The sequence below is a fragment of the Dermacentor variabilis genome, chromosome 2 (assembly GCF_050947875.1).
Source record: "Dermacentor variabilis isolate Ectoservices chromosome 2, ASM5094787v1, whole genome shotgun sequence".
Classification (NCBI taxonomy): Eukaryota; Metazoa; Arthropoda; class Arachnida; order Ixodida; family Ixodidae; genus Dermacentor; species Dermacentor variabilis.
Window position 1 is genome coordinate 69,338,309 of NC_134569.1, and position 15,511 is coordinate 69,353,819.

Genomic DNA, 15,511 nt, shown 5'->3' on the forward strand with positions numbered 1-15,511 from the left:
ACGAGCTTGTGTTTCGTCAGCTCGACAGGCGGCTGCGTTGCCTCTGGAATTCGGGGCAGCGCGCGGACACGAGATTAGTGAGAGCGCGGAGGCTGCTGGTATCACCACGTCGTTTCAGTAAAGTAGGCTTGATCTGTAGTCCCCTGAATGTTAACTGGCGGAACATGAAGGGGGTCGCCTCGCATGAAACGAACTTTACGTTGGAAAACAGAAAAATGACGGAAAGTTTCTTTTAAAGAGTACCTGAAGCGGTTCGGACAAATTTTTCAGCCTCGTAGGGTACAGCTACGGTAAAACATTCGTGCCACAATTTAAGTGAAGAAAGAGGGTTAACCGAGGGGCCCGATTTTTATTAGTCATATCATGAGAAGCCAACACTGACAACAAGAACAACATAGAGGAAATTACTTGTACTTACAAATGAAATAAAGAAACGATATATAAATGGAAATGAAAGGGGATGAAAAAGAAAACTTGCCGCAGGTGGGAAACGATCCCACAACTGATACCACAATGATCCCACGCGTATTGCGAAGGTTGTGGAATCGTTCCCCCCCTGCGGCAAGTTGTTTATTTCATCCACTTTCACTGCCATTCATTTGCCAGTTTCTTTATTCCATTTATTAAGCATAAGTAATTTCCCTTACGGTGTCCTTTGTGTCAGTGTTTGTTGGCTTCTCATTATATGACTAATAAAAATTCGGCCCCTCGGTTCCCTTTCCCCCTTTCTTCTCGTTTATTACATAACAAGTGTCTCGAATCCAGCAACATTGATGCCTTCAAGTAGCATGTGTGGGTTTATTGACCGGTTGCCTTCACCGAAATAGATCACGTTCTCGCGACGTCTGCGGCAGAAAGGATGTCCCACAGTCGGCGCCAAGGTTTGTGAGTGGTGGCGCTGGCTAACACTCCCAGGGTTCTACTAGGAAACGTAAATACCCAAGAAAGTGGACGGCGAAACGGCGCCATGGTAGCTCAGTTGGTAGAGCATCGCACGCGTAATGCAAATGTTGTAGGATCATTCCACTTTAGTTTCCTATAATTTATCGTTTCTTTACTTCATTTCTTAAGCACAAGTAATTTGCTCTAGGTTTCCTTTGGCGTCAGTGTTTGTTGACTTCTCATGATATGAATTTGAATGAAACGTCTGATATTAAGACAGCTACGGACGATTACAAGTTACCCTCCTCCATAGCCATGCTTTTCCCCCTCAACTCGTTCGCCGAGTGATCGGGGCTAAGCTCCGTCTTCACTGGCTCTGCGTCACGATGCGACGTCGTGTTGTCTACTACCAGTTGTCTGGCCGTCGATCCACAGCGAGAACTATCCAAGCAGCGTGCGTTGCGAGCATTCTGTTACCGCGCCGAGCGTATGCGGTATTCCAGTAACAACAAGCGAGCTGGGAGTTTTGAAGGATGGGCGGAGGAGTTAACTAAAGGCCCTCCATACTACTACCGTAGTGATGAAGGAGCTTTAGATACTTGAGCGTAGGCGTACTTCAGCGGACTGATGGGCCTACATGGCCCAGCAATCTCGGTGGCGCAGAACTTAACCAGCCAAACACAGAGCTAATAGTGCAGTAATAAAGTGTAAAACCTTTAAATTGTTTAAAAAATGAAATTCCTCTTGATACGCTCCTGCCGAAATCTTACATCAGCAACAAAGTAGAAAACAATTCGTTGCTTCTATATTAACTCTGTGTAGGGTGGAGCTATGTGCCACCAGATGCCTGCACCGTGCAGGCAGTTCACGTTTGCGCCTCCGCTCATCCGCGCTAGCGCCGGCGTTTACCCGAATACCGGACACGCTAAAGCTCTCTATTGTGGTAGTAATACTTCGGCATGAAGTGACAGCCGCAAACGTGTAGATGCTGGTGCCGATCGGATACCGACAGCCCGACGCGCTGCAGCCACTCTGTTCGCATGTTTCCTTACAGAGGGACGCGACGCCGTGACTTGACATGTCGACGATCGTTAAATTTGCAGCACACAACGCAACAAGGGCGATCCAATGTGCTAGAAAAAAGAAAGCTCGATACCAAGACTGACCTAGCTGCTGGCATCAGCATGGAGAACTTCGTAAGCAGAAGCAGACGACATTTGTGTGCCGGAAGTGTTTAAGTCTAGTGAGAAATTGTCGTTGTGTATTCTCTTTCTGTTGAATATTGTTATAGAAACAAATTCACTCAATTTCCAACTATTACGGACAACGTGTGTTCACCATAGCGTCGGAAAAATTATTGATGACGCGACCTCGGTAGCCAATCGAGTAGCTCACCCAACTGACGTCAGTTGGGCCAAACAACGTCAGTGGGGGTGGGGCGGCTCCAAAATAAAGGGAACGGCGTCGCTGCGCTCGGTAGCGAGGAATATACATCTTTAAAATCTTATAATAAATTACACGCTTTACGCGGAGGACTCAAATGTGTCACAAATGATCAGAATGATCTCCCCTAACGACTCAGAACGTTTGTACAAAGTTTATTTCTATGGAGTCACCCGATCCCTAATTTATTCTGTCAAACCTGACACCAATCGTGTATACGACATACTGCACCCATAGTCCTTTTCTGGAAGCAGCAGGTCACCCGCTGAAACTGCATGGCTCAAAACCACTGCATGGCTCAAAAACGCAGAGAAACACAGACACAACGCCGGTGGGTACGCACCTTGGTTCTTACTCTTCTTTCTGCAACTCCCTTTCACTTGCTGGCGCATTAAAAAGCCCTTGGAGAATCATTCAGGGGCCAATATATCGCAAACCATTCTTACACTTCTCCTTATGGGGTCGAGGTCCACCAATGGAGTTTATTCATTCTCCACACCGTATGTATATTTCTCTGGTATACATAAAGAATCATAAGTAAATACGACAAGGAATGTCTGCTGTTCTGACGGGTTAACTTTATTTACACCAACGAGAGATAGGCAACAGGACGAGTGTCCACCGCTGCCGAATTGTTCTTCAACATGTCGACACGAATGAGAAGAGGCTTTAAGGCACGACACAAGTTTGAGCATTGTCGACGACCGATGGTGACGATGAAAGCGGGCCTTGAAGATACGCGAAGGTGGTCCAACAAACTCGCTATGATGTGAGAAGTTCCTTCACACGACAACGGGGATGGCCCACGTTAGGACGGCTAAGAGGCGCATAGTTTGGACCGGAAAATCTTCGGCGTGGCATTAGAGCCTGCTTTGGGCAAGACAGCTTCCCTCGTAGTGATCATGTTGGGCATGCTGGCCACTGCACAAAAATCAACAATATCACACCGACACTCATTCACACAAACAACAGAAAAAAAAGACATGTTCTGGTGATGTCAGTCTACTAGCCATTTTAGTGTTACTTGTACGGCGGCGAGAACAGAGGGTGATGCTGGTTCTCCAATTAAGCTCTATAAAAGTCTTATGTTACACAACTTTTCTTATACAGAGAAAAGGCAATGGTATGCCGTGAAAAGCTTTTACGCCAAGTGGTCAGCAGAATACAGATGCATATATCAATGGGTGCGCAAAGCCTCATGAATAGCCTCCAACAGTGATTTTGTTTGATACGACCTTGGCATCATTCAATTGTACGTCAATAATAAAACGTGCACATTCAGGCTATGAATATCAATTTTGTTATAAAAGGCACACAAATATATGTGGAACACATATTCCCATAAACCATAATTCCACAAAGGCACCGGTATAAACGACATATTGGTAAACAATATAGTCATGTCATTACGTGGGCGCAAGTGAGTGCGCAGACGTAACGAGTCTTTTTCGTTATTGTTGGCGTCACTGCATAGATGGTGGAATACAATGTCGGGATGATTTATTGCAGCAACAATGCGCTAATAGGTTCCTTTATTTGTATTACCCGATTTCTCATCTCCTTTTCTGCGTATGTGTGTGTATCATAAAAGGCCTGTGAAACCTTGGGTTGTACGAGTACCGCCAACCTCCGAAGCTAATTTTGCCTTATCTAAGATATAAAATTCATAGGATTTCTTTAAGCATTTCTCGCGGTCGCTCAATCAAGCAATATTGTTTCTGTAAAAATAACTGTCTTGTGTTATTTGAATAGAGGGTAAAATATATGTTCAAATTTATTTCTAAGCTCCATTTTAAATATCTACATATTGAGCTACTGAAATCAAGCTCAAATTTTGTCGCAGTGCTAGTTAGGCTCAGACAGTGCTGCTAACCTATTAAGGCAGTTTTCTCCTAACTCGGCCAAATACAATCCCTAGATTTCTCTAGACTTCTTATAAAAGTGGTTCAGTTTCCAGTATATGTTCTGCAAAGATGATTTTGTGTTATGTAAGTAGACTACAAATGTTATCTATAATAGTTACTCGAATTAAGCTGAAATTCTGTCGACGTGCATGTTAAGCCAAGAACAGGTGTTGGGCTGCTGAGCACGAGGTCGCGGGATCGAATCCCGGCCATGGCGGCCGCATTTCGATGGGGGCGAAATGCGAAAACACCCGTGTGCTTAGATTTAGGTGCACGTTAAAGAACCCCAAGTGGTTGAAATTTCCGGAGTCTTCCACTACGGCGTGCTTCATAATCAGAAAGTGGTTTTGGCACGTAAAACCCCATAATTTTTTTTTAAGCCAGGAACACCGCCTTGCTTTGAGTTATATTCGCAAAAGAAGAGGTTAGCAATTTTGCATTTTTCTCTACGGTGCAAAACAAGATTTACGGGCATTATTGGCAACTCTTCATCTCGTAGAGCGTCGTCATAGGCATAATTATTGAAATAATTTCTTGGCTTTAAAATATGCACAGTGTTATCACTCGAACGTTTCTAGTGTAGACTGTTCGTTTTTTTTTCGACTTCGTGAGGAACATGAAGCCCTGGACAAGACGTTCCATGTCGAGACAAGGGCATACGATTCGACAGTCGCTAGTCATACTGTTAATTAACGATCGTCTGTCTCTCACTCGTTGGCGATGCCTCTGACCTCCTTGCAACTATGTTCATATTCCTGCTGCAAGTGTTGCGACCTCTGATCGATGGTAGCCGACAGCATGCCGACGATATGAGCCCGTGATAACGGAGTGAGTCGAAGGTATACTATTGGTGCGCTAACTTGATACTGCCGTTATTTTCATTCACTTGGCTGTCCACTGCATTAGCAGAGCGTCCGCAGTTAAAACGTCGAGATATCTGGCTGTACGTAACGTTATTCAAAAGCGAGAAAAAGAGAGATATAAAGAAGGAAAGACAGTGAGGTTAGCCGAAGTCAATTCGGAAGTTAAAGTATGTCAGCAAGTAACGCAGCCAGAATGCGGCTTCTATTTGTCTGTTCCTTTCGTGTTTAGCAAGCATTATCTCCCTTGATGCCTTCATTTTACAGTACCGATAATTGGTCTGTTCAAGTATGAACGGATACTGAGAATGTCACCCACAGTGTATTTCCAGTGTCCACGAATCTTCCATGGGCGTCTCCGGCTGCCTGTTACAAAACATGCTGCATGCCAAGCACCGGAGGCGCTCGCCATGGTGTCAGGCGCTCGCGAGCAAGGTCCTAATCGAGGTTGCCCGCATGGCGTAGACGGTCAGCTCCCTGGATGCCAATAGCCAGCACATCGACACCGGTGGTTGAGATCGCTCCATCTGGCAGACGGCCTAGTGAATAGAAGAGGTCGATTGATACGTAACTTCGGTCTGAATTTCACGTCACGTACATGTTAAAGGAAAAGAATGTGAACGAGTCAAGGTTGTGCTAATTCCTCTGGACAAAAATTGCATCGTATTAAGATGCCAGGACTTTATTCCAGCAACTCTCATGAATACGTGGTTCTACCTGTTGTAATCTGGCATTGTATGGGATCATTCAGCAAAGATCAGCAGGCTTTTGATGTTTGGCAGCTAGAAATAAATTATAAGAACGAGGAAGCTGTCGTGCTCCGTTGGCGACTATTTTGCTAATGAATAAAGTTTCTCTTCAGGTTCTCATTGGTCTTGCCGAAGTGGTTCAGTGCAGAACGAGGTCGCGGTTTCAATTTCCAGCCTCAGTGGGCTCATTTCGATGGCGGAGAACTGTAAAAACGCTTGACTACATCGGCTTAGCTGAACGCTATATAACCCAATGTGGTCTAAATTGTTAAGTGGACCTGCACTACTATGACCCTTAAAACGCGCTGCGCAATTTCGGGATGTTGAACCACAGTATACAGGTATTTAATTTGGGTTCGCACTTGTACAGCTTTACTCGATATAACAATACTGATGTAGCAAAAAATCCAAAACACTACTCTTCTACAGCACATATTTGCTGGAGCGACCTTTATTTCTAAAGAAGAGGCCATACACTTCATTACCAATTTTACAAAAAGCCCAACATTCATTTTCAGAGACTGACTACGTATGAAAAGAAGTGCAACTCAATATATTCAGCTATGTTGCTTGGTGAATAGGCCTTGCTGTTCGACGCGGCACACGGACATGGTCATTTCTTTACAGCTGGTTTCCCAATCATAAATGCCTAAATAGCTATCGAAGTTTGCACTGGATTGCCGATTTCAGCAATGCTTCGTGTCGGAGAAACCATAGGTTTAAGGCAGCAAGTAGAAACACGGATAGATCAGAATTGGGAAGAAATATGTTCGATCAAAGCATTAGTCTGGGCTAGTTGGTTCATTACTTTAATAGAAACACTCCTCCTGTTATTAATGTCCTCATCCTTGTTCCGCTCCGCTGACGAATCTCTTAGAGGTATGGAGAAGTGTCAAATGAAAAAAAAGGAGGGGGATGCATTCACTCTCTCGCTAATTATCTGGCTGGCTGCGTATCTGCAGCAGAAAATTGTTCCAAAATTTAGCGAGAGAAACCTCCGCAGTTTCCTTATCCTTACATCCATAGATTGGCAAAATAAAGAAATTTCACTCAGGCACACTCACAAAATACGTTCTTAGCTATAGCTTAGAGCCTTCTTGTCCTAAACCTAACTTAAATTATACGCTGCTGTACTCCCTAGCATACAGATTCACCGATATTCTGCTCAACCGGCCTTACTCCGACCCAAACTCCCACGTAGGTCTCAGTCGAAGTGAGTCGACTGATGAGTGATTTTGCAAGTGTATGCCTGTACGTCAAGTACGTTGTGCATAATTCCGTGCCTTCTTACTTCAACATCAAACAGAGCTTCGTTAAGCAGGAAAATAAAATATGGGGACATGTCTTAAACACACTGCCCCAGACTTATGCAACACATATGCAACAACGCTTTTGCGAGGGAGAATGAGGCGTGAAAGCAGACGCGAACAGGCATCGGGTTGCGGTGTCATAGCTTTCAGGGAGACGGGAAGTACTAACACATATACATAGAGGGCGAGTATGGGTGTCATCCTGAACTACAGCGCTACGGGAGACTATGCCTGTATGCTGTACACGCAGCTAACACGAAGAACAAAATTATGCAGCTTCAACGCACATCTAGTAATCTACGTGAAGCGGTTAACTAAATGCTGTAAGTTTGTCCTATTTATCCCGGCGTCAATGGCGTAAATGAAACTGGCCTGCACGCATATGCGCTCGCGCACCTGGGCTGCGCAGTGTGACACACGCGGCGATAATCTCAAAGAGGTAGCTGGCGTTAGCATGATAGGTCAGCGGTGTTACTGCAATTGTGGCCTAATGGTTAGATCATTGGTCTGCAGTGCTGGGGGACGCAGGTATGATCCCACCACAGGGGCACGTAAAACCTTTTTTTTAAACGGGTGAGCTATTCGGCACGACAGTAGCACCCAGCAGCCTTGTTCAGAAAAGCATGGGAGGATTTGTAAAGAAAGCTTCGCTTTAAATAAAAAACATGTTCAACGTGCAAATCTTCAAAGCGGAAAAAAATGTGTAAGTCACTGAAACTTCGCATTTAAGAATGGAACGCGATAGCATTCAGATATCACAGACTGCTTGTCACGCTTCTCGGCAACTTCAGCGTATGTAGCCGTAATTTTATCGGGAAACGCTCGCAAGAGCCCGCGATTGATGGATGGATGGATGGATGGATGGATGGATGGATGGATGGATGGATGGATGGACGGACGGACGGACGGACGGACGGACGGACGGACGGACGGACGGACGGACGGATGGATGGACGGATGTAATGAGCGTCCCCTATGGAACGGGGCGGTGGGTTGCGCCACCAAGCTCTTGTTATTATACCGTATTTTAGCTTGAGAAATTCAATTCAATGAATTTCTTGTGTCACAGGAACGGCCTAACTATGTGCGGTTCGAAAATGATTCTTTCTCCGATGCGACGTATGGCGCCGGACGCCGCACGTCTACGCGGGAGGCCACCGCCGACGCTGGATTTTCTGCGGCAGGGGTTTCTTAACGCTGTCGCGGTAACACTGCTGCTCCTTTATACAACGCACAAGTACGAAAACTGCGACCTCCACAGCGGGCGACCGGTCCCAAAAGCACGCGTAGAGCAGAATAAGAAAAGGCGACGAGAAAAATGAACAATCGTTGATCGCGATAACTGTCACAAGAGCAGCGGTTCTATAGACAGCGTTTTACTTCGGTAATGCTTTACGCTTGACGTTGGGCGGAGTCGGGCAACCATGGCCCTAGGAGGCTGGGAGATGGTATGCCCCGCTAAGCTGGCCGCTGCTCCGGGGAAAATTTACGTCCACTATGGGAACGACGGGGGAACCTTGACGGAGGCCTCGCTGAAGTTTCTAGAAGTGATTGATTTGCTTTGAGCGATCGCTCTTTTATGGCGATAACAATGATATGAACACTCTAGCGAAATTTTCGTCGCCTGCGTCGGCGTCACTGTGATGTTCCAAATGCCGCAAGTCGTATGCTGTAGGTACGAGCGAGATCTTGCAATGGTGAGCAGGGAAGGATGGCCGCTTGATGCGGTGGTGCACATGCCTGTCGCGCTCTCAAGGAAGGAAGGTGAAGAGCGTGAGGACGGTCTTCTCATGCGCTCGAAGGGGGAAGCGGAGAGATGTGCGTGCGCAAGGAGGGGGTGAGGGGAGAATAGACCAGTGCGCATGCCCTTTTCTGCTCGAGCTGCGGTGGCTGAGCGCAGCTGCGCACGTCCTATCTTGGAGGTAATTTGCGCAGGTTTCGAAGGCTAGACGGCTGCATATAGCTGCATATAGCTGATGGCTGTGTGTGCGCTAGGTTCTCGCGTGCCTGGTTCGTGTTAAGCGAGAGGGAGCAGGAAGGGGAACTCGCTCACCGCTGCTGCCGGTAATCATCGCGGCAGTGGGCTGAAAGCGAGTGTTTGCGGTCATCGAGTGAGCTGTGTTCGTGTTTGGTTTTGCGCACCTGACAACGTACTTGTTAATTTGTTTAGTGAGCGAATGTTTACAGCAGTTGCTGCAGCTGATAAAACGACTAACCTTACTTCGTATAGCTGTCTAATTAGTTGCTGTCGCAATCAATGTTTCGCCCAGCGGGCGAAACAGCGACTTCTTTATTGCGCGTAGCCCTCTATACTTTTTTCTGCAATACCGTAAGCCTATGTGGCAGAAAACATCCGCTGCAGAGGTGGATGAACAATTATATTGGAGCTTGCATAATGAAATCTAGAGGATATGTCAGTTTGGGTAGGTCAAGTACGACAGCTGTTGAAACGCGGAAGTGTCTGAGGGATAATTAGTCATGTTTTATGTATTAACTAAAAACCAGAAAATTATGTATTGCAGCTAACGTGGTTTTTACAACTGCGTCGTTTCAAATCTATATAAAGCGTGTGAAGTTGCTATTTAGTGTAAATAACGTGCGTCCTCGACGGAACGCTGTGAAGTAATTTTATTGTTGTATGGTTCTTTTTCTTTATGCGGCCGCTGTAAGATATTAAATTTGTGCTAAGTGACGTTCTTGATACTTAGTAGGGGATTAAAAGCTTTGCTGTTTGCGAAGTGCTGAGCTTATTCAGTTGAACCTACGCAGGAATTCGCTGTGTATTATTGGAGTACGTTGAACAAATTCAGAATTGCTAAGTGCTTCAAGCTGTCCCCATAGCTCGGTAAATTTACTCAGACTAATTCCCAAAATATATGTTTTTTCTTAGTGCTCACTTGGACACAGGCTCACCAAATTTCTACTGAACTGAATCCACTCGGCCTTACGCTGACTAAAATTGACGCTTTGTAACTCAAGAAAATGTATAAATACACACCTGCGTTCACATCGTCGTGGAAAGAAGGCCTCTGTTTCTCCTGATTTTGACAGCAATTGGCTGCACTGCAAAAGAAATTTACCACAAGAGACGTGTTTTAATTCTGCAGGCTAAGTGGCCCAAGCTTATAACAATGCGTTTTTTAGCAGCTTCTTGTCGGGCAAGCTCTATTTATTTTAGAAGAGGCAGAGCTCACAATGACGATACTTGGTTCGTCCTCCTGCTGCAAGAGAGCAGCGGTATAAATACTTTTGCACACTGCGCATTTGACAGCAAATAACGGAACTGCATACAATGAAAGCCCGACATAAAAAATGCACCTTAGTGCATACCGGGTGTCCCAGAAAACTTGGATCAAGATTTAACAAAAAAAAAACAAGAGCTCTAGAGAAATCCTGCCGACTGCATAGTAGCGTCAGTCGTGTGTACTTACAGCCAGTATGTTTTTCGTCACGAAGTAATGATTAATTAATTGTTTTCAATTAGTGAACTATTTATTTATTACTTGAATCACAAACATGTCAATTACAAAGTTGTAAAGCACCTTAAATAACCTCGAATCAAGTATTTGTTTCGTGCTCAGCTTTGCCTCGTTGGTTTTTCCGAGAAAGAACGAAAGCGCGGGAAACATCCAAAATACGAAACAGATACGCGCTCTTCGAAGCGTGGCTTGTTAAATACGTCGAAGATATTAATTATGACAGCCCGTTTCCTCGCGAAGCTGAAGGCCCTTTCACAGTACACTGGTACGTTTTGTTACGTACAGTGTAACGCACTCGGTACACACAAGACACAATACATAGGCAGTCACTTTTATGCGATCTTAGCTGGAAGCGTAAGCTAAAATGTCTGTATCGTCGTCCGGCTGTGTCCTGCAAGACTCTCTCGTATCCCTGAAGACAGTACGTTTGTTGTTAGCTATTGAAGGAATAGTGAGACATTACGCGCTCTTATGCTTCATGTTTAGTTTTAGGGCAGCCGAATATATTGTTAGTAACGCATATGTGGTGAATGAAAATGTCTATGTTTAGAAGATAAGCCAATACGGTCACAGCAGCCACATTTTGATGGAGGTGAAATGCAAAAACGCCATTGTACCGTGCATTGGATGCCCATTAAAGAACTTGAGTTGGAATAAAATAATCCAGAGTCCACCACTATGGTCTGCCTCCTAATCAGATCGTGATTTTAACTCGTAAAACGCCAATTTTTTTTATTCCCTATACCGTAAGGATTGTTTTGATTTAATCTTATTCATTGCTAATGAACCGCCCTCGCCCTGAGTAGTAGCTTAGTAGATATATGGTGTTTCGCGGCTGTGCTCGAGGTCCCGGGTTCCAACCCGGCAGAGTGACCGCAAATCAATGGGGGCGAATTGCAAAAGCGTTTGTGTACTTAGATTAATGTGCAAATAAAGGATCCCAAGTGCTGAAAATGGACACGGAGTCCCCACACTTAAGCCGTGTTTCATAATCAGACCAAGGTTTTAGCACGCAAAGTCTCAGAACTTGTTGTAATTTATTATACCACGTTTAAAAGTTGCTGGTCGAGGCGACAGAGGTGGCTTGGCTTCTTTTCGTGGTCGCAAGGCAACAATAAAAATTGAATATATAATAGAAAGCAATCTGTGAACATAATAGTGCACCGCTATTGTCATTCGTAGCATGTCATTCACAGACAAGTAATTAGCTACTTCGAATATCATAACATTATTTTCAAATAAGAGCACGGCTACCGCAAGGCTTTTTCCTGTGACACTAACTCGTTGGTATTGTTAACGATTTACAATTTATCACTTGACGCGGGCTTAAAGGTCGACGCAGCATTTCTGGATTTTTCAAAGGCATTTGATCGGGTCCCTCACCACGGGGTGAAATTAGCACAGCTTAACATCCACCCTAATTTACTCGCCTGGATTAAAAACTTTCTATCGCAAAAACTCAGTTCACTTATGCTAAAAGTTCTAATTAATCTTCCGCTCATATGACATCTGGTGTGCCCCAAGGAATCATCCTCGGTCGTCTACTGCTTCTAATCTTTCAAGGAAATCCATACGGGTTCCCTGAAAGAAAAGCCCTGAACAAAAGTTTGTCCTGGTCCGGGACTCGAACCTGGGACCAGCTATCATCTCTATCATCTCAGCCAACCGGGTGGATAGCAGATGGCAGGGCGAAGTCTATTTGTCAACAACTCGAAGCAAAGGCAAGAGTTTGAAGTAATAGTTCTGCGGAAAGCCGCAAGGTGGAGAGAAGTAATAATTTAAGGGGAAATCAGACATGAATGAAAAGCCCCGCAGTTGAACGAAAATTCGTCCTGGACCGGAATTCGAACCCGGAACCACCGCCTGTCCGGGGCCGCCGCTCTAACATCAGCTTGTCAGCCGCTCTACCAATCGGCTGATGAGAGGCGAGGAGCACGCTCAAGTATAGGGGGTTTCGATGGGGCCGAGCCAGGGCCGTAAAAATAGCAGGATAAAAAGGGTGGTGCCGGCGTCTGCGATTCGTGTGCTTCTTCTTACTTAGCTTGCAGTGGCTGGTCGAAAACCGCGGCGGCGTGCAATGTTAATAATGCCGCTAAAACGGATCCTTAGCAAGGATGAGTAGGCAGAGCGACGTCGTAAACAGGCCGAAAGGGTTCGAAAATATACTGCAACGCAAGAAGTTTTATTATACGCAAAGAAACCCATGCTCTCTGGCAGATGCGAGTAGCCAGTGCGTGAGCGATCAGCAGGCAGCCATCTTCTATTCCTTTCGGAACGGCGCAGTCCGAGGAGAGGAGGAGGAGAGCGTTTTATTGGTCTGTTCAAACAACCCTGCGTGTCACCGCCCAATGCTTAGGTCGGCGGTTACCACAAATTTGATGTCAGGAGATTGTAATAAAAGCATATTGGAATAGTTTCACGTTAAAAGGCCCCAAAATTCAGTTTAATATTAATGCACCTTTAACGCGTGCTCGACACTTTGACGCCGCCAGTTTTCGCGGTTTTGTGACGTCGCGTGACAGGCAGGTGAAGTGGGTGCGGCCCGAAAACTTTTGGCCACTAGCCGACGTCTCATAGCAAAAAGGCGTCGAATCAGGAAGAATTATTTTTCTTTTGTTTGGTATCGCAGCTTTCGTGACAACGCCTGACAGACAGGCGAAGCGGGGGTGGCCCGAAAATTTTTTGACCAATCGCAGAGGGTTGATTTCAGAATTGTAATAGAAAAGTTTGCAATAGTTTTACGTTATAGTGCCCGTATACTGGAATATGCCTGCCCTGTGTGGGACCCGTTTCGCAAGGTAAATAGGATGCACTTGAGAGAGAGAGACCTTAAGTGGCAATCGTTAAAAGAGTGAAGAGATAATTTTAGGCTTAAATTCGTTTGTTCAATTCATAACAAGCAAACGAGAATCAATGGTTCAGATTATATACGATGAGTGCATTATGAGTCCTCCCATTTGGATCGCAAACTTAAAATTCAGCCTTGCATCCTCAGGATCGACCTTCTAAAAATTCTTTATTTCCCCAAAACGATTTCGGAATGAAATTTGTTACCAGCAGATTTGATTGAGCCCAAGACTGCGGATTTATTTCATAAATCTTCGTGTACCCCACAATAATGTCATCAAAGCAGCTGTGGGTATTGTCTGAAGTAAAAAAATAAAATAAAATAAACTGCTTTCATTGAAAACAAACAGCCTCTGCTACCACCGATTTTCTTTTCGTTAGCCATGGCTGGTCCGGCTCTCACAGACGGCGGGTGGCCAGCAATATACCTATTATGTATATGCCACTCGTTTGCTCACCCGTTCACGCCGAAGTGGCTCAGCCTTCCGCACCACTTCTCCTAATTCAGCGGCAGTGGTGGTACATTCCCGCTCTCACATTTTCAATTCCCGCTGTGCACTTGTAGTAGCGTTTTCACGTTAGCGCTCCACGCTATGCAGGCCCCACTTGCACCATTCAGGAGATTAATATGAATATGTGCACGGAAGCACTGGGATCTATCGCGAGCTTTACGTATCTCTTATCTTAGATCAACAAAGTCTAACTTTTTTTCCCTGCTTCGTGGACTTCACGCGAGCGGCACCACAACTAGCCGGTGATGGCCGGGCGAACGACATCTAGGCGCGATGGCAGGCCACAGCGCAGTCTGTACAACGTCATCTAGCAGCAGCTGCCAACCAGGAGGCATGCCAAGACGTGTGAGATGCTGTGAAGGATAATTGTTGGGAGACAAATGGTCTCGCTGAAAGAGGAGTACGTACCGCCAGTTTTTGCATCGTGAAGCTCCACCAAAGCTGCACCAGACTTAGGCACACGTTCATGAATACCGCAATGTGTGCCTACGTGGCATGGGTACTTCTCGTCATAGGCTGCAACTGAAAGCCTATACATAATGCGTGGAGAAAGCGTACCGCGCGTCGAGATAGCCGTTGCGGTTGCTGCATAAGGGATCTTCGTGGCTTGGCTTAGAGCAGTTGCGAGCAGTTAGGACGACTAATGAACTCGTTATGGCGTCTATTCGGAGAAGTCGCAAACGACACGCGACAGCCGCCTGTGGGGCTGGCGATGAGGGCGATAATGGTCAAGTGTGCATTTCGTACCCACCAGCATCTTTTTTCTATATTTTTTTTTCTCCAGTCTGCTTCCAACGTCTGTCTGCAAGCAACGACAGCGCGCCACGACTCCGGAGATATGTGGATGCTTTCGCATCAACAGCGATTCCGAGACTAGGTCAATCATTCACAGGTGAGTCTTTATGCCCTGTGGGCCACGTTAGATTTGCTGCTGTACTATGCCATTGCAATACTACTGCCTTGGCAGCAGTTGTGTCATTATTCAGCGCCTGTACAGGATAATGCCTTTTGCGTGTGCGTAATAGTCACGCCTTCGCGCTTGCCTTGGAAGGGCGAGCACGACTTCGCAGTTCCAAGGGATAATTAAGGGAAAATGTGACATCAACCCAATCATTGTAATTGCTAGAAAGGAAATACATACAGCCTGGTCGAAAAAAAAGCTTCGCAGTTGAGGAAAAATTCGTCCTGGTCCGGGACTCGAACCCGGAACCACCGCCTTTCCGTGGCAGCCACTCTACCATCTGAGCTAACGAGGCGGCTAGCGAATGGCAGGGCGAAGTCGAATTTGTCAGCAACTCGAAGCAATGGCAAGACTTGGACGTAATACTGTAGTTCCGGTTCGAGTGCCGGACCAGGACGAATTTTTCTTCAACTGCGAAGCTTTTCTTTCGATGAACCCGTATGGGTTTCCTTTGTAGCAATTACTACGAGTGGGTGGATCTCTCATTTTCCCTTAATTATTTGCTTATCTCCACCTTACGAGTTTCCACAGAACTATTCCGTCATGCCATAGGATAAGTTTGCG

General features: G+C 45.7%; 1 protein-coding gene across 1 annotated transcript in view; it reads right to left on the reverse strand.

Moving 5' to 3' along the window:
- Window positions 1-2,889: 2,889 nt before the first annotated feature.
- Window positions 2,890-15,511, reverse strand: part of LOC142570341 (synaptogenesis protein syg-2-like) — a 125,510-nt gene continuing 112,888 nt past the window's right edge. Inside the window, exons 11-13 of the mRNA XM_075678728.1 lie at window positions 10,147-10,211; window positions 5,409-5,628; window positions 2,890-3,246 (exon numbers count right to left, since the gene is read on the reverse strand). Of these exons, the coding sequence (XP_075534843.1) occupies window positions 5,528-5,628; window positions 10,147-10,211 (166 nt within the window). The 3' untranslated portion in view covers window positions 2,890-3,246; window positions 5,409-5,527. The remainder of the gene's footprint in view (window positions 3,247-5,408; window positions 5,629-10,146; window positions 10,212-15,511) is intronic.